We start from the raw sequence: 21,367 nt of genomic DNA, 5'->3' as shown, positions 1-21,367 counted from the left end.
GAAGATTTTCTTCCCTTTGTATTATATATTTAACTTTATTTTGTTTATTCCCTTGACTGTAAGTCAGGGTCTTATGCCGGAAAATACCCTATAATGTTTGTCCCGAAGGTTGTATGAAATGTTATGAAAAACGGAATTGTTTGTCCCAATATTTTGCTTGTAAACACGATAACTTCAGTAATTATCAACCGATTTACCAATTTTATTTTTTTAATTGACGCAGAATTGAATTCCTGAGGTTAAGTTTGAAGATGAAGTTATTCCAGAAAAACAGTACCACTGTTGGAAATTCAATCAATCGAAAAAGATTACTTTGATGGAATTTGATTTTGTCGGTTAGTTATATCACGGTGATAGTTGGCTACAGTCAGGGATAGTCACGTGAAAATCAGCTATCACGCATGATAATTTTCTATAACGGTGATAATCAGCTATCACGGGAAAAATTAGCAGATTTCACGCCATGACATAAAATATTTATAAAATTTAATGAAAAACCAATGAAAAATGTATGGAACGACACTAAAAAACAATCAAACAGAAAACTTTAAAACTCCAAGGAGTGTGAAGTTTGCACGAGTCGTGCTATTTTATTCATGATTAAAGGTGAATGTAGTAAGTACCGGGGGCTTCCTTTTTGTTCATAAGTGTAAGGGAAGAACGTCTACCGTACTATTTTATATTGTACCAAAGTGAAAGAGTGGCTGCTAGGAATTCTGCGCCACGTCATTCACAATAATTGACAAAATGACACATTTTGTATAAGGAATATGTCACTTTGTGGGCTATTGTGAATGACACGGCGCAAAATTCCACAACACCGAAAGAGTCCGCTAATCGTTAAATGTTCTCATCTTTTACTTTAGATTAGCGTTAGATTTTGTTTTCTGTTAGATCTCATTCCAAAAAAGTAATCAGTTTAGCTCAAAGACATGAAAAACACCTAAAAAGTCAGGAAAAACAACATTGACGATGCAATCTGTTGTGTTTTTAGATAAAATGACGAAAATTGATGGAAAAATGTAAGAATTTTTGGAAATTTAATTTCCTTAAAATAGGCTCTGGTCACACGAGTCCTTGTCTATTTATGATTTATTGTTGATCAAAAATCTGGCTAAAAAAAAATTGATTAAAAATATATTGATAAAATTGTCAGTCAAGTGACCTGACCTACCTTTGAACTCTTTAATTTTTTTCATATTTTCTTTTGTTTTGTACACATATTTCTTAAAGCCAGGTTAAAGCACCTTACATTGCATAGTAAACCACTTTAACCTGGCCCTAACTCAACTTTATGATCTTTTGTTTGTCTAGTGTATCGTCTTATGCGAGGCCTTATGTGTTAGCTATGATTGTTGATATTCATCTCCAAGCAAAGCCCTCCGGACATTTGTATAAGAATTTATTACCTTTTTGTTCGTATAATTAAGAAATGAAATATTTATGTTCAGATTTAGTATAAATACGAGTACTGCAACATTTGATTAAATAAAACACAGTTTAATTCTCTGTCGAGAAATGTACATCTACAGTTTTATTATCACTAAACATGATAATTAGGTTCAAGAACGACGAACAATATATTCTTCATTTACTGATAAACAAAAGGATCCTACATCTAAATTGAAAATGAAGAATCTGCACTGTTTCACCATTTCTGGACATCGTGAGCTGCTTCATCAGTTTCTACATTTTTATTCTTTGAAATTTGTTAAAATGTTTAACAAGCTGTAAGACGATTTCAAAATCTGAAAAAAAATAATGATATATTGACTAAACCGACACACCAACAGAGGAGTGCCTACCCTAGTGAATGTTTCCAAAGTCAACGGATACAATTTACCGATCAACAACTTATGCGATTGCTTCAAATATTCACCAAAAATGATTATGCATTTCTTGGTCGAATGTGCTTGCCCGATCCATTCCGATTCAAACAAACTGTATGAAAGGCGTCTGCTAGATATCAAAATCTCATTCCCGAAGTACGTTATCATAAACAATTCAGCAATGTTGTAAAAGAGCGTATAGACGTGAACGATGCGTTCCACAAAATTGTCACTGATATCCTGGAAATTAATCGAAAATTTTAATGACTTCAAACTTGTTCGGTTTGGTGTTGATCATACGAATGCCAAGCAATAAATTGAACCGCAAATACAGAGACCACTGGTGGCAAATTGCAATAGAAAAAGATTTGATAAAAATGATTCCAGTTCATCGATCAATCTTTAAAAAAGGAGAAATTTGCAACAAGCGACAGATAGTATTCGGCGTACGTGAACATACCCCCTTAAATGTAGGTGAGCTTCGATTGACGCCAATAAGTCCTGATAAAAAATGGCCTGCCGTTTCTTTTCCGTCATTTTTGCCTTACCTGTGATTCGTCCCATCTTAACGATTTCCATTCCAAGAACTTTATATCTTGTGGTACAATGCAGCAATAAATACCAAATTAGAATGGAAAATGCCATTGCAGGCATTGTGGCAACCAAACTGATAACAAAGAAAATGTACGCCATCCAAAACCCGATTTCACTATTTTTCCAATCCAATGGAAACGCAATGTCCAAAATAAGTGACTTTTCATTTCCAAGAAATGGAAAAACTGAACATCCCGATACACCAGCGATGGTGGCACATGTGAATGCAATCACAAATTTGATGAATTTTTCCACTTTGGCATTGAAAAATGCGAACTCTTCGTCATTTCGAATTGAGAAGACACAAATTCGATTGAGCAATCCCATAATTTGCTTCTGCTTCCAAAGCAACATCCAAACTTTAGTAAACAATACTGTGGCAATAATTGATACTTCCGCAATGAAAATACTTTCATCTACGGTTTCGCTTGTAATTGCTCCAATCGATAATGAAAATACAAAAAACACGTAATAGATGGAATAGAATGACTTCCGTCCAAATTGCCTAACTGTAGGCCTGTCTTCTCCATGCCAAAGTCCGATACGACGATAGAACGAAATCATTTGATCGATTACTTTATGAATTCTGGTTGAATGCATCCTTGAATTGGTGAACGTCGTGTCGTGTGTTCAGTGGTAAACGGTTGTTGGAATATTGAAAGCCCTCATTCAATTTCTTTTAGTGCAACACCATTTATTTTTGCTTCCCTTGCTAAATTCTAATAAATTATTTATATAGATCAACCGCAGTCATATGTGCCATTCTCAAGTAACGTAGTCGCTTTGGGGGTAGCCAAAGTTCAAGATCCAACCATTTTTTAGATGTGGTGGACACATCTGTTATTATTAGTAGTATTTAATCAGAAATGAGAAATATTTTAGTTATTTCCATAACAAGGATAAAATGTTGAAAAGTAAAGTTTTCGTGTGAATTTTGTTGATCCGAGGTGAAGTCGATGTCAATAACCACACGAAAACGGGACTTTTCAACTTTTATCCCGAGTTTTGTAATGTATTTTGTGCCACCGAGAATTGAAATACGACTCTTTTCAGCACTCATTTTAGTGTTGTAAAGTGACTTATTTCAGCACCCGTTTGATGTGATATTACAACACTCAAAGCAGTGTTGATATGGAATTTGTATGAGTTGTTACAGCATTCGTTTGAGAAAATGCAAAGCAATGTGATCGATCAAATTTGAAGAGTGATTGTTTACAATGAAAATTATGATTTTTTGTGCTCTTGTCTATTTCAATTCTCGGTTGGCACAAAGCATGATGTGTTACACGTATTGTAATGAGATTTTTTCAGCACACGACCCAATTTACCTTACTCGCTCCGCTCGTAAGGAAATTTGGGTCTAGTGCTGAAAAAATCAACATTACAATACTTGTAACACAACATACTATTACATGCTTTTGGAACCTGGAGAGAGATTACGGCGACATCTTTCAGTGAAAGAGTGAATCGTTCTCTATCAGTAGAGTTTTGATTGAATAGAGAAAAGATAACTGACGCCGTAATCCCTCTCCTGATATATCTCGTATTCAGCCCACGGATACTATTACTCATCGTTCATTTCATTTTCGAGAGAAAAACAGTGATAGCTACAAATATATTCTGTCTAGGGTTGGGTTTTGTTACGACGAGACTATTTTGGATTTATTGGGATTTATACCAGTTTTAAACAGCACTGCTGTGTCAAACAAATGAAATACAAGTCGAGGTGCTTGGTTATTTGAAGTGAGCAATCGCATACCTACACTTTTTCATCATTTGTTAGAAACTGTTTTTTTTCCTGCTGTATCTCTCACATACACATAACAGCTTTGTTGGATCTCTCACATCCGACAATTTTTTTCTGGTAATTTTAGTGACAATGAATAGTTCCTACAACCCTGTACAGCAGCTATGGCGCCAAACACAGCTGCGGTGCATAATTTCAAAAAACACGATATAATTATTCCGACGATTTAACCAAATTTTTAAAAATAGTCGAAGAAGAATACGCAGAGTTTAATGACCAAGCTGAGAATTTACAAAATACCTAAATACCTAAAAGAGCAAGACTCTTAGCAGCACACAACTTATCAGCAGTTATCGATACGTGTGTCAAGAACAACGACCTTAAGAGTTGGTGCGATTTGTTGTTTTTCTCCCATGCAGCGTTTCAAATACCGGATAAAAAGGTAAAATCAAGTTCTCTAACTCGATTAGTAAAGAAAAATATCAACGATCTTCAATTACCGAATGTAAAACCTACGAATGCAACGAAACAAGCTGATTTATATAAAAGAATTGAATCAAAAATATCAGAAGGAGACGTTTGTGGGGCCGTAAAACTTTTGGTATCAACAGAAGGATTGGCTGAACAAAATATAAACACATTGCAGCAGTTACAACTTAAACATCCTTCGCCAGGACGAGAGTTACATTTTCCAGAACCACCTGATTTATCAGTTACAACAGCAAGTGCAACTACTAAAGACATTTATGATTTGATTTATTCTTTTCCAAATGGTTCAGATTCTGGATGGAATTCGTCCTCAACATCTTAAAGATCTAGTTGCAGAATCGAATGGTGAAGCAGCTCCAAAATTACTGCAATCGCTAATGAACCTGGAAAATCTAATGCTGTCTGGAAAAGTTTTGTCGTTGGTCTGCCCCATAATTCACGGCACATAAAGTACTCTTTCAAAAAAATGTGGTTGCTTACGGCCGATCGCGGTTGGTTCACCTATCCGGAGGATAGCAGCAAAAATAGCTTGCAAATTTGTTCTTGAAGAAACTGATGAATACCTTCGACCAATACAAGTAGGAGTAAACACTAAAGGTGGATGTGAAGCAGTAGTACACACAGCAAGGACATATTAACATTTAAATAAGAATTCAAGAAAGATTATGTTGAAAATCGATTTCGTTAACGCATTCAATTCCATAGAGAGAGACGTAATGTTGAACGAAATGAGAAATAAAACACCCAGTATCTACGCATTCATGTGGCAGTGTTATGCAACACCTTCGTTGTTATTCTATGGAAATGATACTATCATGTCACAAGTAGGTGCTCAACCTTGCGGTCCACTTGCATTCAGCCTTTGCCTGCAACCAATTCTTGAAGGAATGGCAACAGAACTAAACATATGGTATCTGGATGATGGCACGCTGTGTGGAGAGCCAAAGGAAGTATTATCCAATTTTGAAAAATTAATCATTGAATGTGAACATATCGGATTGAAAATTAACCCATCTAAATGTGAAATATTTTTCTGTTCAAATCCAGATGACTCAGTTCTATCAAGTTTTAACGAAGTTTCTCCTGGAATAACTGAAGACTTGGAATTACTTGGAGCACCACTAACGAATATCGCAACAAAAAGACTTTTGAACAAGAAGAAGATTGAATTGTCAACAATGATGGAACGGCTGTCCAATTTGAAACATCATATCGCCTTTTACATCTTGAGGCACTGCCTATCGATTCCGAAATTAACATACCTATATACTGAGAACAAGTTGCTGCTTTGACGTTGAACAAGATCTACAAGAAAGCGGTCACTTGAAGAAAATATTAATTCGCGTTTAAGCGATGAACAATGGACAATATCATCTTTACCAGTGCATTTTGGTGGTCTGGGAATCAGAAAAGTTACGGATGTGGCACTACCAGCTTTTTTAGCTTCCATAAATTCAGTGATTGAGCTCGTCAACATGTTACCACAAATTTCAGATGAGTCAATCGTTGCAAACATATTTAACAAAAAGAAGAAAGAGTTTAAAAAAAGTTAAAATAAATTGAACAGAGGGAAAACCTGAATTTAAACGGTGGAAAACTGCTGTGTTTTGAATACATATCGACAAAGTAAAAAAAAATTAATAATTTTCATTTCAATTTTTTTTTCAATTTTAAACAGAGGACAGAGATATTCGACGTAATATGTTTGGAGGAAGGACAAAGTGGAGGCTGATAAGAACGGTTTAACGCATTGTTTCTTAAAATTGTTCACTTCTTAAGAAATTATCGCAAATTCTAATGATTTTTCTTGCAAATGTAAATTTTGGACTATGGCTTCAGTTTTGGCGATGTTACATAACCTCAAAGTTTTGTGTCACTTTTGCGATCAGGAAAAAAAACTCAAAAATGTTGCGTACTTTATGAGGAATTTGACTTTTTCGATTTTTTATATATGAGTCTTTTCCGACCGGAAAATCACGGCGGTCTGCGTTACATCCTTACAGTATATGGCCTTGGGAAAATCGATTTTCCAGAAAAAAAAACTGTTTCACAACTTTTTATGTCCTATCACTGAATAAAAAAGTTTTTCCAAAAAGGTCGAAGCGAACGGAGCCGTTGTTTCTGACACAATCACTTGGACGTTGAAATTATGACGGTGTACTGATCAGACCGCTAATCGTTTTGGCTTAGGTAAGGCACCAAATCGTTTCATTGAATCAATCACGGCACACGATTGTAGTTTTCACAATACTAGTCAAGAACACCACGATAGACACAAGAAACAAAAACTATCCCTTTTATTAACATCGAACAATGTAAGGTGCAAAAACATTTTACGATCTAAAATTTTTCAAAATGTTGAACGTGCTGTAGGCAAAATTTAAAATCTGTAAGAAAATAGGTGGTTGTTAAGAAAGTGTTTCACTGTTCGATTGATTTTTTTCGGAACAAACCCTGGTAAATGTTTCCAATGTCAGAGTATACAGTTTAGCAACAACCATCACTTGGGGCTGCTGTAAAAATTCACCGAGAATTGTGATGATAAATTTTGTTGATTGCGGCTGATCGTACCAGTCCGATTCAAATACACAATACGAGAGTCGATTGCTGGTCAACGTGATCTCGTTTCCTAAGTATGTGGTAATTAATATGCCGGCAACATTGTACCCCAACGACGACAGATGAACCAGGCGTCCGACAATGTTTTCACTGACATTCTGAAAAGTCGTTAAGTCAGTGGATGTAAATGCGAAAAGTTTGTGAATTAATTTTACAAAAGCCAAACAATAAACCGATGCGCAAATGCACAATCCACTCGTCCCAAGTTCGATGAAAAATATGGTCGAACAAAATGACTCAATTTCACATACCAAACTGATCAAAATGAAATTCATTTTTAACGGACGTTTTTAAGAAATTAAGCGTTCCCACTACATACTTCCTTGTGAGTAGACAATCCTTCATTATTCCCCATAAATCGCGACGAAAAGCATTTTGTTTTTGCCTGTCCGAAACGCCTTTAGACTCTTCGCTCAACCGGCCCATCTTGGTTAACTGGATACCTAGGACGTTATATCTCAAAGAGCAAACGAACATTATGTACCACAATACAACGGAAAATGAAATAAAAAAAAATGCAAAAGCAACTGCAGTGAAAGTGTAAAAATTCGCCATCAAAAAATTGAAATCATTTTTTTCAGCATCGAAGGGCAATGCAAGCTTAAAAAATAATTTTCTATCCCCTGCAAAGGGAGCTAGCGCTGAGAAAACTGCCAACGGTATCACGGCATACATAAATGATTTCGTAACCTTGGTAAATAGTTCCAATTTCTTATTGAAAAATCTAAAGCAATCTTTATCTTGAATGGAGAAAATGCAAATCTTTTCCAGTAACTCAAGAATTTGCTCTTGCTTCTGCATCATTAGCCAAAATTTCGCTGACAACGTCCCATTAACGATACTTGTTTCTACCAAAAAAATTCGGTCATCCGTGTTTTCATTTTTAAATGATCCAATTATTGCAGATATCGGGACCATAAACTGATAAATGAAATAGAACCACTTGATTCGCAGCCGTATGGGTGAATGTTCATTTTCTCGATTCCAAACACCAACGCGATAATATACGGAAATTAGTTGTTTGACTAATGGGTGAGTTGTAACTGAATGCATTTTTAAAGCAAGGCAATGCTACGGTGTTGCTTATCGCAGAGCAAAAAAGTAACTAAATGTACGCGATGAAAGTATGGATTGCATGACTGGAAAATCGTCCTTTGGTGAATTTTAAATTACGTGGTTCGACCGAGGGGCTCCGCACTGAAAAGAGTTGCATTTCGGAAAAGGAGTTGTAACAGAGTTGCACGCGAAAAAAAAGGAGTTGCAACAGAGTTGCACGAGAAAAAGAAGAGTTGCAAAAGAGTTTGACGTTAAAAAAAAGATTTGCATGTGAAAAAAGAGTTGCAAATTCTGTGCGGGACACCTCGGGTTCGACCATCGTTTATGAATGAATAATCCGACATCCTGCATGAAGAAGAAGAATTGGACATTTTATATTATTGAACCCACATACTGGGGACTCTTTTTCCCAATAAATAAATTGTTAAATCAATATTGTAGTCGGAATTGTGCGACACATTTCAAAATCGACAAGACACACTAGGGTACGGACACCACCATTCGGTCATTCGGTAGCTGACTAGCTGACTCAGGGATCGAAATTTTTTGTTTTGATTTTGGAAACAGTTCATCTTTAACAAAACCAAGTCGCTTGTCACACCACATTTGATGATAAAATGCCAGATTTTCATACAAAAAAGGTGGAACACCATGTACAATGTCGAAGTTCGAGGAACCTTACCTACTAGAACTTAAATAATCCTAAAGTAACAGAAGGTAACGCCTCAGAAATCCCTTGAAAACCTTGAATTTTAGAAATGAGAAGATGGTGGACCATTAACAATGTCAAAATTTTGGGAACCGACCTTCCAGCACGTCAATAACCCCAAAAGTCCAGAAGGCAGCCCAAAAAAACCTCAGAATTCCTTAGAAATCCACAAATTCTAGAACTGGAATGATATAATGTTAAAATTCTGGGAACTGAAGTACTACAACCTCAATATTCTCTAAAATCCTTTGAAATCCTATATAACTGGCAATATAGTGGCTCTTGTAGAGTTGTGGAACTTTGGGAAACAACATAATACCTCAGTAATTCCAACCGTTAAAATAATAATTTGAAAATCGATTATTTCTGAAGTTACATGCAAGCAGTTTCTTCGTTATCTCAGACCCCATCCCCTCTCTACTGCTGACGTGATTTATGGATGTCCCGTATATACATAATCCGCGTAAAAGAAAAACGATGAGCACGTGTAACATAGACATATAGCATGCAGCAAATTTCGCTCAGTGTACATTTGCACACGATAGAAATGACTTATTTTTTCTTTGGTAATAAATTATATCGAAGCCATGTCAATTTCTGTGTGGTGAATTCAGTAGGTAGCGTTGGGAGCAAGATCGACACTGAGTAGTGATGAGATTTTAGGAACTGACCTCTGGAGAGCTTCAACTATCCTAAAAAGCAAAATACAGCCGAAAAAAACTGATGGAAGTTCACTTTATCCTTGTGTTCTAGCGTTGGGAATCAATCAAAGACACTTTGCTCTAGTAATTCATTCGGGTAAAATGATAAAAAAAAACATTCGAAAAGGTCAGGTAATTTCTCATTTTATTTAGAGAAAAATGTCTGTGGGGGCTTCATAGCGGTATATCTCATGTTCTTCTGATACGTACAAGCTTGGCCGGCTAGATCTGAAAGTACTAGTCACCAGCTTTCCAACGCGTCCCCTAACGTCAAATTTTATTTAGAACTGCCCAAGGAAATTGAATTCAAAGTTACCGGTTTTCCGGTACACTTTTCAGGGGACCCAGGATAACTCACTGAACTTTTAATTTTCCAAAAAAAGTTGTTCTAGCGATTTTAGATATTGAGCCAGCCTTTCAGATTCCGGTCCAACCATAAACAAATATTCAGTTTTGACCGAGATATTTCACTTTTAAGTTTTACACTAAAACCGGTTTTTACCGGTACTTACCGGTTCAAAACACAAAAAAAAAATTAATTAGGAAAGTCTGGCCCCCAATCATATCCAATCGTCAAAAATCAAAAAAGTTTTGAATCGAGCAGAACGCTTTTTTTCGACATAAGAAATTATACTTGTTTCATAATGACATATATATTCACACACTTGTCACGAAGAAGTCGAGGCTTGCCGAGACTGATAGTGACAAGTGTGTATTCTATTTTATCTACCTAGGTGAAATAATAGCAGTGAAAAAGTGCTATTATTTCGCCGTCGGTAGATAAAATAGCTTATTCACCTCTGTCCAAATGTTTATTTAGACACTTGGAGTTATAACATTCGCCTTCGGCTCATGCAATAACACCCCAATTAAACATGTGGACAGAGGCGAAATAATCTACTATTATCACATAAGCGAAAACGAGACAACAACACAGACCTGAAGTGTAATTTTTGAATTAAACTTCTAGGTAAGTAATTTTGACATCCGAAAACCGCGCGTATGTGATAATAGTATGTTGTGTTACAAGTATTGTAATGTCGATTTTTTCAGCACTAGACCCAAGTTTTCCTTAAGGAAAATTGGGTCGTGTGCTGAAAAAATCCCATTACAATACGTGTAACACATCACGCTTTGTGCCAACCGAGAATTGAAATAGACAAGAGCACAAAAAATCATAATAACAATCACTCTTCAAATTTGATCGATCACATTGCTTTGCATTTTCTTAAACGAATGCTGTAACAACTCATACAAATTCCATATCAACACTGCTTTGAGTGTTGTAATATCACATCAAACGGGTGCTGAAATAAGTCACTTTACAACACTAAAATGAGTGCTGAAAAGAGTCGTATTTCAATTCTCGGTGGCACAATAGTATGTTGTGTTACAAGTATTGTAATGTTGATTTTTTCAGCACTAGACCCAAGTTTTCCTTACGAGCGGAGCGAGTAAGGAAAATTGGGTCGTGTGCTGAAAAAATCTCATTACAATACGTGTAACACATCATGCTTTGTGCCAACCGAGAATTGAAATAGACAAGAGCACAAAAAATCATAATTTTCATTGTAAACAATCACTCTTCAAATTTGATCGATCACATTGCTTTGCATTTTCTCAAAAGAATGCTGTAACAACTCATACAAATTCCATATCAACACTGCTTTGAGTGTTGTAATATCACATCAAACGGTTGCTGAAATAAGTGACTTTACAACACTAAAATGAGTGCTGAAAAGAGTCGTATTTCAATTCTCGGTGGCACAAAGTACTTTTGTGACAGAAATTTTTCTCTTTCACTCTCACAACATCCCCATTGTATTGTAGCGATGGCGCTCTACAATATGCATAGTCACATTTGGTAACATGACTTACGGTATGTTTTTTCGTATCTTCTTTGGTGCGTATTCGTACATCAAAAAGAGACAAAATTTGATTTGGTAACGTGACTTACACTGGAATTTCCCAAATAACTATTTCGTATAAAGTATCTTTATCGCATTAGTGCTTTTTTGCAAACATTCGAATTTCCATCAGACCCCCACGAATTCTTATCATTTACAATGCACTGTGTCTGTGCATACAGCAATTTATTAAATATTCAAAGTTTGTCACATTATCACTTGTCACTGCCGTGTAACGTCAATAATAGATCGTCAAACAAAATCAATATAACCACAATCAATTTGTAATAATTTGATTTGTGTTTAAGTGATAAAAAATTTAGTAAAAAATTGTCCACGTGTTTCTCGTTGCATTTATTCTCAAAATATTCTCCAACATGCGCGCATTGCGACCGTTCAAAACGGAAAATAGTCATGTAAAACGAAAAAAATTAAAATTCCGTTGTAACACCGCCGTTTCCTATTTACTTACTATTTACTTACACATAAACCAATTAATTGTAATAGCATTTATATACTAGGTCCCACCTGTTCGGTGGGTCAAATTCCTTGACTGTTTGTCTGAGCTTCTCAATAGTATTTTTATTGGCAATGATTTATTGATTTATTTCAATGAAATGTAATTTTGTATGTTGATGGCCATAAAAACGCATTTAGAAGAAGAACTACTAAAACGGCCTAATAAATCTCTCATTGATGATTTAATTCTCTTTAGTTTCACTGCAAATCTTCGCTTCGCTCTGGCCCCACTCTTTAATTTTGGTTCTGTTTATTCGGTTTTGTTTACGAGGCAAAATCAAATAACAAGACTCCAGATCTTTTAACAAAGAGTAGAAAAGGCTTATTTTGAGAACTACTCCTAGATGGTTGAACCGATACCACCCATTTTCGCAAGGTTCTGAAAGAACACCCGAGCAAAAAAAATGATATGCATACACTGGTTTTTAAGTATATGATCATAAACTTTTATGTACTCTCCGGTTCAGGTATATATAAGGGTATAATTAAATACTGCTTACAGTATTGAACAGTTACTTCTATATCCTAGTTCCTTCCAAGTACATAAAAGTGAATGATCATATACTATGAACAGTATTTACTGTTTACTGTATTACCTATTTACTGTAGGGTCTCTTGTTAGGAATATGTATAGTAAACAACACACACATGCCACGGAAACAGCATCGATACCATCAATATTCACAAAAAAAAACACACACAAAATTAAACATCAAACTCTCTGCATTGAAATTTTCTGTATTTGATTTTAGTAAACTCTCGTTCTCCGTGGCGTGTGTGTGTTGTTTGAATCGAGGCTGTTTGAATCGAGGACATTTGTCCGACTTTGTCAGACTTTTTCATAAAAAATTGTCCAACTTTGTCCGACTTCTCTTCAAAAATAAAAATTTATGAGACTTTTTCTTCAAGATAAAATTTGTTAGTAACATTAAATGCTACTGATGCAAACTCGTAAAAATTCGCTCGCTCCGCTCGCATTTAGTTGTTTACAAATTTTCACATTGTACATGTAACTATATAATTAAGGCAGTAAATATATTATTGTATTGACTTGTTATGTTGACTACATAGAGGTACCATAGAGGTTGACTCATAGAGGTGTGACCAGCTGGTGCAAAATAACGTATGCACACCAGTTAGGTTTAGCGATTGTATATTCCTTCTGACTTATAACATCTAAGTTATAAGTTGCAGGTCGACAGGGAGGTTGTTGAACCACGATTGAGTAGTAAGACTTCAGTAAGTGACATGCATCTGTTTAAATGTCCATAAAGTTCAGACAGAAATCCAAAATAGTCTTTAAAAAGCCTGCTATGTAGACCCGAAGCAGGATCTATTGGAGAGTTTTTGCAGCGAAGCAAACTCGCTAGAGGTATTTTTTATCTTTTAGATGAACTTCATTCCTGACGCCTCTAAATTCAGCTTATAAGTACAATTTATCCAAAGTATATAAACATACTGAAGGTAATGCAAATACACAAAAACTCACGGAACCCTACTTTCGGGTGAATATAATTTTTATAATGTTGGCTCTAGGCTGCATCTTTATACTCAACACAAAAACTCCAAACATCACGCAAGCAACATAACGCGTCTTATATTCACCCGAAACTTAGGTTCCGTATTTGTGATCCGCTGAGCATTTGCATTACCTTCAGTATGTTTATATACTTATCGACGAGAAATTGTCCGATTTTGTACTTTATTGAAAAAATACAGGTACTTTTCCTTAGAAAATGTCCGATTTAGTCCGACTTTTTAGCGAAAATATGTCCGATTTTGTCCGACTTTTTCAAGAAAAGTGTCCGACTTGTTTTAAGTTGGACACCCCGAAAATCAGTGGGACGTCTGTGTATAGGGCTTTGTCTCGTTAGGTATTAGGGATTCTCTGACGACAATGGATATTAATAGAAAAGTGTGCAACTGATAAGAAAAATTTTGTTTCAATAATTTTCTCATTCTTTAAAGTCAATAAAGATTGTGAATAGCCGAAGATGGGTAATCAAAACCGAAAATGTCATATTTCATTGAAAGCACGTGTTGCGGACAATTTCAACTTTCTCACAAATGTCACCATAGCGTTATGAGTACAAAAAAGTATACGGTGATATGATAAATAAGTATATGAAAGTGTGTGACGGTATACTGAATATTCATATACTTCCATATACTGGTTTTGTATGGGAAAAAATCGAAAAAAGTGTATCCAAATACTTCACAGGTTACAATGAAATAGTCATATACTTTCATATACTTTTTCGTCGATTTTTTTTTGCTCGGGCAGGTTAAGACCTTTCTGAGTTGATCACTAAGGCGGTAACACGCAAATGCTTTTTATTGAACAGATCTAGTATATTTCAAATCCTTATCGCCAAGGGTCGATTGAAAAACTGATTACTGTTCCGGAGTGATGAGATCATGTGCTATACGATGGCATTTTATTTGACTGAAATCTATCGAGTAAAAAAATAATTATTTTTCTGTTGACAATGGTTTTGTAGCAGCGACATCTTTCAGTGAAAGAGTGAATCGTTCTCTATCGGTAGAGTTTTGGTTGAATAGAAAAAAAAAACTGACGCCGTAATCCCTCTCCAGCCCACGGATACTTTTACTCATCGTTCATTTCATTTTCAAGAGAAAAACAGTGATAGCTACAAATATATTCTGGCTAGGGTTGGGTTTTGTTACGACGAGACTATTTTGGATTTATTGGAATTTATAGCAGTTTTAAACAGCACCGCTGTGTCAAAGAAACGAAAGACAGGTCGAGGTGAAATTCAATGAATTACTTGTTTATTTGAAGTGAGCAATCGCATACCTACACTTTTTCATCATTTATTAGAAACTCGTTTTTTTTCCTGCTGTATCTCTCACATCAACATTTTTGGTCAACTCAAAGCAATACAGCGTTTTGTTAATGAACACCTAAAGTTTTATTGTAAATCTAGAAATAATACGCAATTTATAAGGAATTTCACTAAACACGTTAGTTAGGGCCAAATACGACGAGCAATATTTTTTTTTTATTTACTTGATAAATAAAACGATCCTGCATCTAAATTGAAAATGTTAAAGTAAACTGCAAAATATGATTTCCTGCTCAAAACTTCATTTCCACAAGTGTGTCTTATTAAAAGTATTTGTTATAACAGAATCTATGGTGAACGCTGTTTCACTATTGCTGTGTATTAGTGATTGCTGGGCATAATGAGCTGCTTAATCAGAGCTCCTCCATTTTTATTCTTTGAAATTTTTTAAAATGTTGAACAAGCTGTAAGAGGAATTCAAAATCTGCAATAAAAATGCTAAATAGACTCAACCGACACACCAATGAGGACCAACACCTACCCTAGTGAATGTTTCCAAAGTCAACGGATACAATTTACCGATTAACAACTCATGCGATTGCTTCAAATATTCACCAAAAATGATTATGCATTTCTGGGTCGAATGTGGTTGCCCGATCCATTCCGATTCAAACAAACTGTATGTTAGGCGACTGCTTGACAACATAATCTCATTTCCGAAGTACGTTATCATAAACAATTCAGCAGTGCTGTAAAACAACGTATAGACGTGCACCATACGTTCCACAAAGGTGTCACTGATATCCTGGAAATTAATCAAAAGCGTTAATGACTTCAAAGTTGTAGGGTGCGGAGTTACGCATACAAATGCCAAACAATAAATTGATCCGCAAATACAGAGGCCACTGGTGGCGAATTGTAATAAAAATAGTTTTGACAAAAATGACTCCAGTTCGTCAATCAATCTTTAAAAAATTAGATTTTTTTTCAACAAGCGACAGATAGTATCTGGCATACCTCCTTAAATGAAGATGAGCTTCGATTGATGCCACTAAGTCCTGGTAAAAAATGGCCTGCTGTTTCTTTTCCGTCATTTTTACCTTACCTGTGATTCGTCCCATATTATTGATATCAATTCCAATAACTTTATATCTTATGGTACAATGCAGCAATAAATACCAAATTAGAACGGAAAATGCCATTGCAGGATATGTAGCAATCAAACTGGAAACTAAGAAAAGATACGCCATCCAAAACCCAATTTCACTATTTTTCCAATCCAATGGAAACGCAATGTCCACAATAAGTGTCTTCTCATTTCCAAAAAATGGAAAAACTGAACATCCCAATGTGGCAATGATAGTCGCACATCCGTATACAATCGCAAATTTAATGAATTTTTCCACTTTGTCATTGAAAAATGCAAAGTCTTCATCATTTCGAATTGAGAAGACACAAATTCGATTGAGCAATCCCATAATTTGCTTCTGTTTCCAAAGAAACATCGAAATTTTGGTAATCAAAACTGTGGAAAAAATTGATATTTCCGCAATGAAAATACTTCCATCTACGGTTTCTCCTGTAATTGCTCCAATCGATAATGAAAAGACAAAAAGGAGATAGTAGATGCAATAGAATGACTTCCGTCGAAATTGATTAACTGTAGGCCTGTCTTCTTCATGCCAAAGACCGATACGACGATAGAAAGAAATCATTTGATCGATTATTTTATGAATTCTGACTGAATGCATCCTTGAATTTATGAACGTCGTGTCGTGTATTCAGTAGTAAACGATTGGTGGAATATTGACAACACCCATTCGTTTTCTATTAGTGCAACACCCATAAATTCAACTTCTATTGGTAGATTCGAATAAATTATATAAATAGATCAACCGCAGTCATAGCTTCCATTCATAACTAAAATAATCTATTTGGGGGGAGCCAAAGTTCAAAGTCCAACCATTTTTTAGATGTGGTGGACCGATATTTGAACTCGGGACCTCCACCAGCAAAGCTCTGCTACTAGCATGAACATAAGCAAAATTTGGAGGCTAATACTATCTTAATAGGCATTGCATTATTTCGTAAAGAACAGGAGTCATGATTTGTTAGTGTGAATATTATTCACTGAATAAAAACGCACAACACATGTAATCGTACACACATACATCTTTGAAATTGGAGGCTATTTTGACGTTGATACAATGAGTGTTCGAGCTAGTAGCAACCAGTATGCCACCAGTCAAGAAACGGAGCTATTGCGTTCTTATTCTTGTCGTTGTTACAGAGAAAGATAACCCGAGGTTTCATTCTGCAAAACTTTCTTTTTTCTAAATATCGATTAATGAAACAAAAACTTAAATCGTCTGTATGTGAGGAAAAAAAAATCAGTGATCCCTACAATGATATACTAGATAGGACTGTAGGACTGGGTGTGGTTATCGGTCAATTCAAATGACTCAAATTGTGGAAACGGTTGACGCTAAAAAAATGTAAAGCGCTTACAAACGGGAAGTTATTTTATCGTTTGAATACCCACTTTAATCCACTGAATATTTGAATGTTCCTAATCTCTAGCAGAGGATTGCAATGTAATCCCAGAAAGATTACTCACTGGAAGTAATCCTTCTCGGACCTACAATTTTAATACCAGATTTGTATCTGTGAGAATACAAAGTAGAGGGTTCTAAAGTTTTAAATTTTTCGCTTGTGTACTTTCTGAACGGCCCCACATGTCATCACGTGTATGTTACCAAATTAATTATTCAAAATTGTCACTTATTTAAGCTGAATAGAAAGGTTTACTTGTTAAATTCTACTTGTTCTGTAAATGTTTTTTTAAGGTCAGATTTGAGAATATTGTTTATTTAGTAGAGGTAGCTACCAGGAAACAGCGACGGGGTCTGGCAAGAGAATAAGTGGCTATAAAAGTATGTTACGTCACTGTTTGTAAATATTTGTTTAGGCAAGTGTGAGGTTTGCGGAACGAGCCGAATGCGAGTGGAGTAATCAAACGTGCCTAAACAAGCATTTACCAGCAGTGACGTAACACATTTTACATGTTTGTGGACGGTAAGTGCATTTTCCCTGTCACAAGCAGTGATGTAAAGTGCACTTTACCGTGCATAAGCATGTAAACGATTGTAACGGGATTTAGGTCCCTAAAAAACATTAGGTTAGCATTCTAAAGTTGTAATTGTTCTATGTCGTTCCACCGAGGGGTGACGCACTTCCATTTAATCCATTAAATCCATTTAATCCATTTAATCCAAAAAAAAATTTTAGTTTTACCGAAATAATTAGGTAATTGCGAAAAACAGATTTGCACGATCCCCAGCTCGTTTAAGTACTCGTGAGGTATAGGAATTTTTTTTTGTTAAAAATGGAATTAAATTTATTTAATCCATTTAATCCATTTAATCCACTTTACACCAAAAACTCCTAAAAGTGGATTTTTTCGCTTTTTAACATTGTAGTATGAGTTGTAGTACGTGGTTCGATCAAAATCAACAATTTTTAAGACTTTTACAGTATTTGGTAAAATGAACTTTTTTCCTATTTAATCCATTTAATCCAATTTTTGTTTCATTTAATCCATTAAATCCATTTAATCCATTAAATCCATTTAATACCATTTAATCCATTTATTTGAAAAATATCCGGACGTAATGAACTATGGTGACAGAGTCGGTACGTCAACGGAAGAAATAGTCGACATGTTTGCAGACTACTTTGAATCGCTTTATGTGCCGGATGCAGAAAACTGTAACTTCGATGAACGATACATTCCGATCAATGGTGCAGAGGATATAAATCTGTCGCTATTTGACATCGAAGCCGCAATTCATTCACTCGATCCGAAGGGCGGTGCTGGTCCCGATGAAATCAAACCGTTTGTCATGAAAGTGTGTGCATCAGCACTCGCCTGGCCAGTATGGTTGTTGTATCAAAAATCGTTCGACAGTGGCAAAATAGCGACAGCAGCAAAAGTAAATCGAATCGTTGCGGTATACAAGAAGAAAGGGGCCAAAACTGATGTTAAAGACTACAGAGTCATCGCAATTCAAACAATGCTCATGAAAATTCACGATATCGCGGTCAAAAAAGACATCAGCATGATAATCCAGCCTCAATTGAAAAGCGCACAACATGGGTTCAGAAACAAGAAGTCAGTTGTCACGAACTTGTTAGTCCAGACTACCCTCGCACACCAAGCATTCGAACGAAATTGTCAACTGGACACATTCATTGGTGATTATCAGACCGCTTTCGACAAAGTGGTTATTATGCTGCTGATCATCAAATTTGCCAGATTCAAAATTGGTAAAAAGACTGCAAGATGGTTGTGGTAATACTTGATTTGCCGTACAAATTTTGTTCAAATTGGAAAGTCAAAGTCCAGATTGTACGAGTCACCATCTGGAGTACCACCTGGCGGCTCACTGGGACCGTTGATGTTCACCGTCTTCATCGATGACTTGGTCGACGTGGTACGATTTGCACATATGCTATTGTTTGCTGATGACATGAAATTGGCGTCAATCATAAGTGACTTTCAAGATACGCTTAAAATGCAACGAGATATCGACAATGTGATCAGCTGGAATGAGACAAATCGTCTTCAATTCAACAACGACAAGTGCCACATATTCAGCGCATACCGTAGCGAATCAAGTTTTATCCAAGTCAACTACACAATGGGTAATCACGTCGTCGAAAGAGTTGAAGAAATCACTGATCTTGGCGTTCGTTTCAACAAGTGGTATCATCCTGGACATCACATAGAACAGATGACGATGAAAGCTCGGCAGATGGTTGGTTGCATTAAACACTTTTCAAATGGAAACTTCACAAAAGAAACACAACGGATACTTTACATGGCATATGTACGATCACGCCTTGAATATGCATCGACTATTTGGAACCCATCTGCACAAGTTTACATTGATGACATCGAATCCATACAGAAACAATTCGTGATTTACTTATTGGAAAGCCGGATCAATGCGACGACTTACAGCCTAGCACCGTACGAAGATCGATGTAAACAACTTGGACTGCAAAATTTGGAAAAGCGACGAACAGTAGCGGATGCCACGCTTGCCTTCGACATATTCAAGGGCAACATTATTGATGATATAATTTCACCGAAATTCATACGAAATGAGAGTGTCTACAATCTACGAGATTCTACGCTACAACTGCTGGTTGAACCAAGATTTTCGAGCGTGTACTTATCAAATCAACCTATCGTGAAACTTATCAAACTGATCAATGGACACAAGGCAACAGTGAACGGGTCTGTCAGCAGGGCGGTTTTTAAAATTGAAATTATGAAGGAACTTAACATGAATTATGACGAACTGTGATATATTTGTGATAATGTGAAATTGTTCTTGTATTTTGTATTCTAATTGTAATTTTGATATTCAGCCAGTTTTTGGCGGTGGAATAAAATTCATTCATTCATTCAATCCATTTAATACCATTTAATCCATTTAAACTAGAAGTGAGTCGCCCCTCGCGTTCCACATTATGTCAACAAAAGAAACATGAAGAGTCGTTTCACTCACACGTACGTATGTAATTGAAGAAACGTAAAGACCAAGGCTGTGAACTTTGGGGAGTTCAAGCAGATCGCCATTTTATTAGCTACTCGGTAACCAACCTCTTCTGACATATACAAAAATTCACCACATCATCACGGCGACGAGAATTTTTGTATTAAATCCGCCATTTTATAATCAACTGTGGTGTGTCACCCGCATATCTGTATCTTCGTGACCTCCACAAAGTTTACAGCCTTGGTAAAGACTAGCGCTACTTCTATGTTGTGGAATACGTGTGGAACACATAAAACGAAAGAAACCCATGAAAAACAAAGCGTTATGATTGGGTTAGTTTACCGAACGAGCTAGCCTTACAATTACCCGAAAATGTATGTGAAATTTTATCACAAAGATTCACCGAAAAAAATCAAAGAAACTCACATCTGATGCTTTTCATTGCATTCGTGTGTATAGTCTCTTTAGGACGCCAAGGCATATTTGAACACTAACACACTATTTACTAAATCCAAAAACATTTTATTTTTGTTTTGTCGCGACAAAAACACAGAAAATATTTCGACACAACTGTGACACTTTTTCCTAAAGCCTAGCGGAGAATTATAAGGGCTCAGCTAAGGTTTGTTAAAGCGAAGAATTATTAGAACTTCGCCCATATTTTTATTCAAAGAGATGGCGTAATTAGACTTAGCAGAGTCTTCGTAGCTTACTAAAGAAGAACGAACATTTATTTACGCTCAGCGCGTAACTAGATGTTAAAATTTTAACAATGTAAATTACTTGAAGGAATTACATTTTTTCAATTTTTAGCGAAGATCAA

At 35.9% G+C, this 21,367-nt stretch overlaps 2 protein-coding genes and 1 long non-coding RNA gene across 4 annotated transcripts; 1 reads left to right on the top strand and 2 right to left on the bottom strand.

The window, feature by feature from the left end:
* Window positions 1-1,694: 1,694 nt before the first annotated feature.
* LOC119076871 (odorant receptor Or2-like) lies at window positions 1,695-16,077 on the bottom strand. The gene is made up of 4 exons (XM_037183880.1): window positions 15,995-16,077; window positions 2,130-2,229; window positions 1,806-2,069; window positions 1,695-1,748 (listed from the first exon to the last, which is right to left on the bottom strand). The coding sequence occupies exons 1-4, from the start codon at window positions 16,069-16,071 to the stop codon at window positions 1,695-1,697; spliced, it is 495 nt and encodes a 164-aa protein (XP_037039775.1). The 5' UTR covers window positions 16,072-16,077.
* Window positions 6,958-8,359, bottom strand: LOC119076835 (odorant receptor 94b-like). 2 transcript variants are annotated; one of them, XM_037183838.1, is made up of 4 exons: window positions 7,598-8,359; window positions 7,434-7,533; window positions 7,113-7,376; window positions 6,958-7,046 (listed from the first exon to the last, which is right to left on the bottom strand). In XM_037183838.1, the coding sequence occupies exons 1-4, from the start codon at window positions 8,329-8,331 to the stop codon at window positions 6,993-6,995; spliced, it is 1,152 nt and encodes a 383-aa protein (XP_037039733.1). In that variant the 5' UTR covers window positions 8,332-8,359; the 3' UTR covers window positions 6,958-6,992. The 2 variants fall into 2 exon arrangements, with proteins under 2 accessions (XP_037039733.1, XP_037039732.1); XM_037183837.1 differs by having other exon boundaries at window positions 7,113-7,533.
* LOC119076878 lies at window positions 9,807-10,296 on the top strand. Its single transcript, XR_005087708.1, has 2 exons — window positions 9,807-9,876; window positions 9,925-10,296. It is a non-coding gene; the product is annotated as an uncharacterized LOC119076878 (long non-coding RNA).
* Window positions 16,078-21,367: the final 5,290 nt, after the last annotated feature.

Source organism: Bradysia coprophila, unplaced genomic scaffold (genome assembly GCF_014529535.1).
Source record: "Bradysia coprophila strain Holo2 unplaced genomic scaffold, BU_Bcop_v1 contig_232, whole genome shotgun sequence".
In the NCBI taxonomy this organism is placed as follows: domain Eukaryota; kingdom Metazoa; phylum Arthropoda; class Insecta; order Diptera; family Sciaridae; genus Bradysia; species Bradysia coprophila.
Note: the sequence above shows the minus strand (reverse complement) of the source record. Positions and strands in the feature narration are given on the sequence as shown.

Coding starts and splice junctions, on each gene's coding strand:
- LOC119076835 (XM_037183837.1), bottom strand. CDS start 8,331: ATGCATTCAGTTACAACTCACCCATTAGTCAAACAACTAATTTCCGTA. Junction 7,534..7,597: donor GATTGTCTACTCACAAGGAA/GTATGTAGTGGG, acceptor CATTTTGATCAG/TTTGGTATGTGAAATTGAGT. Junction 7,047..7,112: donor CATTGGAAACATTTACCAGG/GTTTGTTCCGAA, acceptor ATTTTCTTACAG/ATTTTAAATTTTGCCTACAG.
- LOC119076871 (XM_037183880.1), bottom strand. CDS start 16,071: ATGACGGAAAAGAAACAGCAGGCCATTTTTTACCAGGACTTAGTGGCA. Junction 2,230..15,994: donor GCTCATCTTCATTTAAGGAG/GTATGCCAGATA, acceptor CCTTTTTTAAAG/ATTGATCGATGAACTGGAAT. Junction 1,749..1,805: donor CTTTGGAAACATTCACTAGG/GTAGGCACTCCT, acceptor ATTTTTTTTCAG/ATTTTGAAATCGTCTTACAG.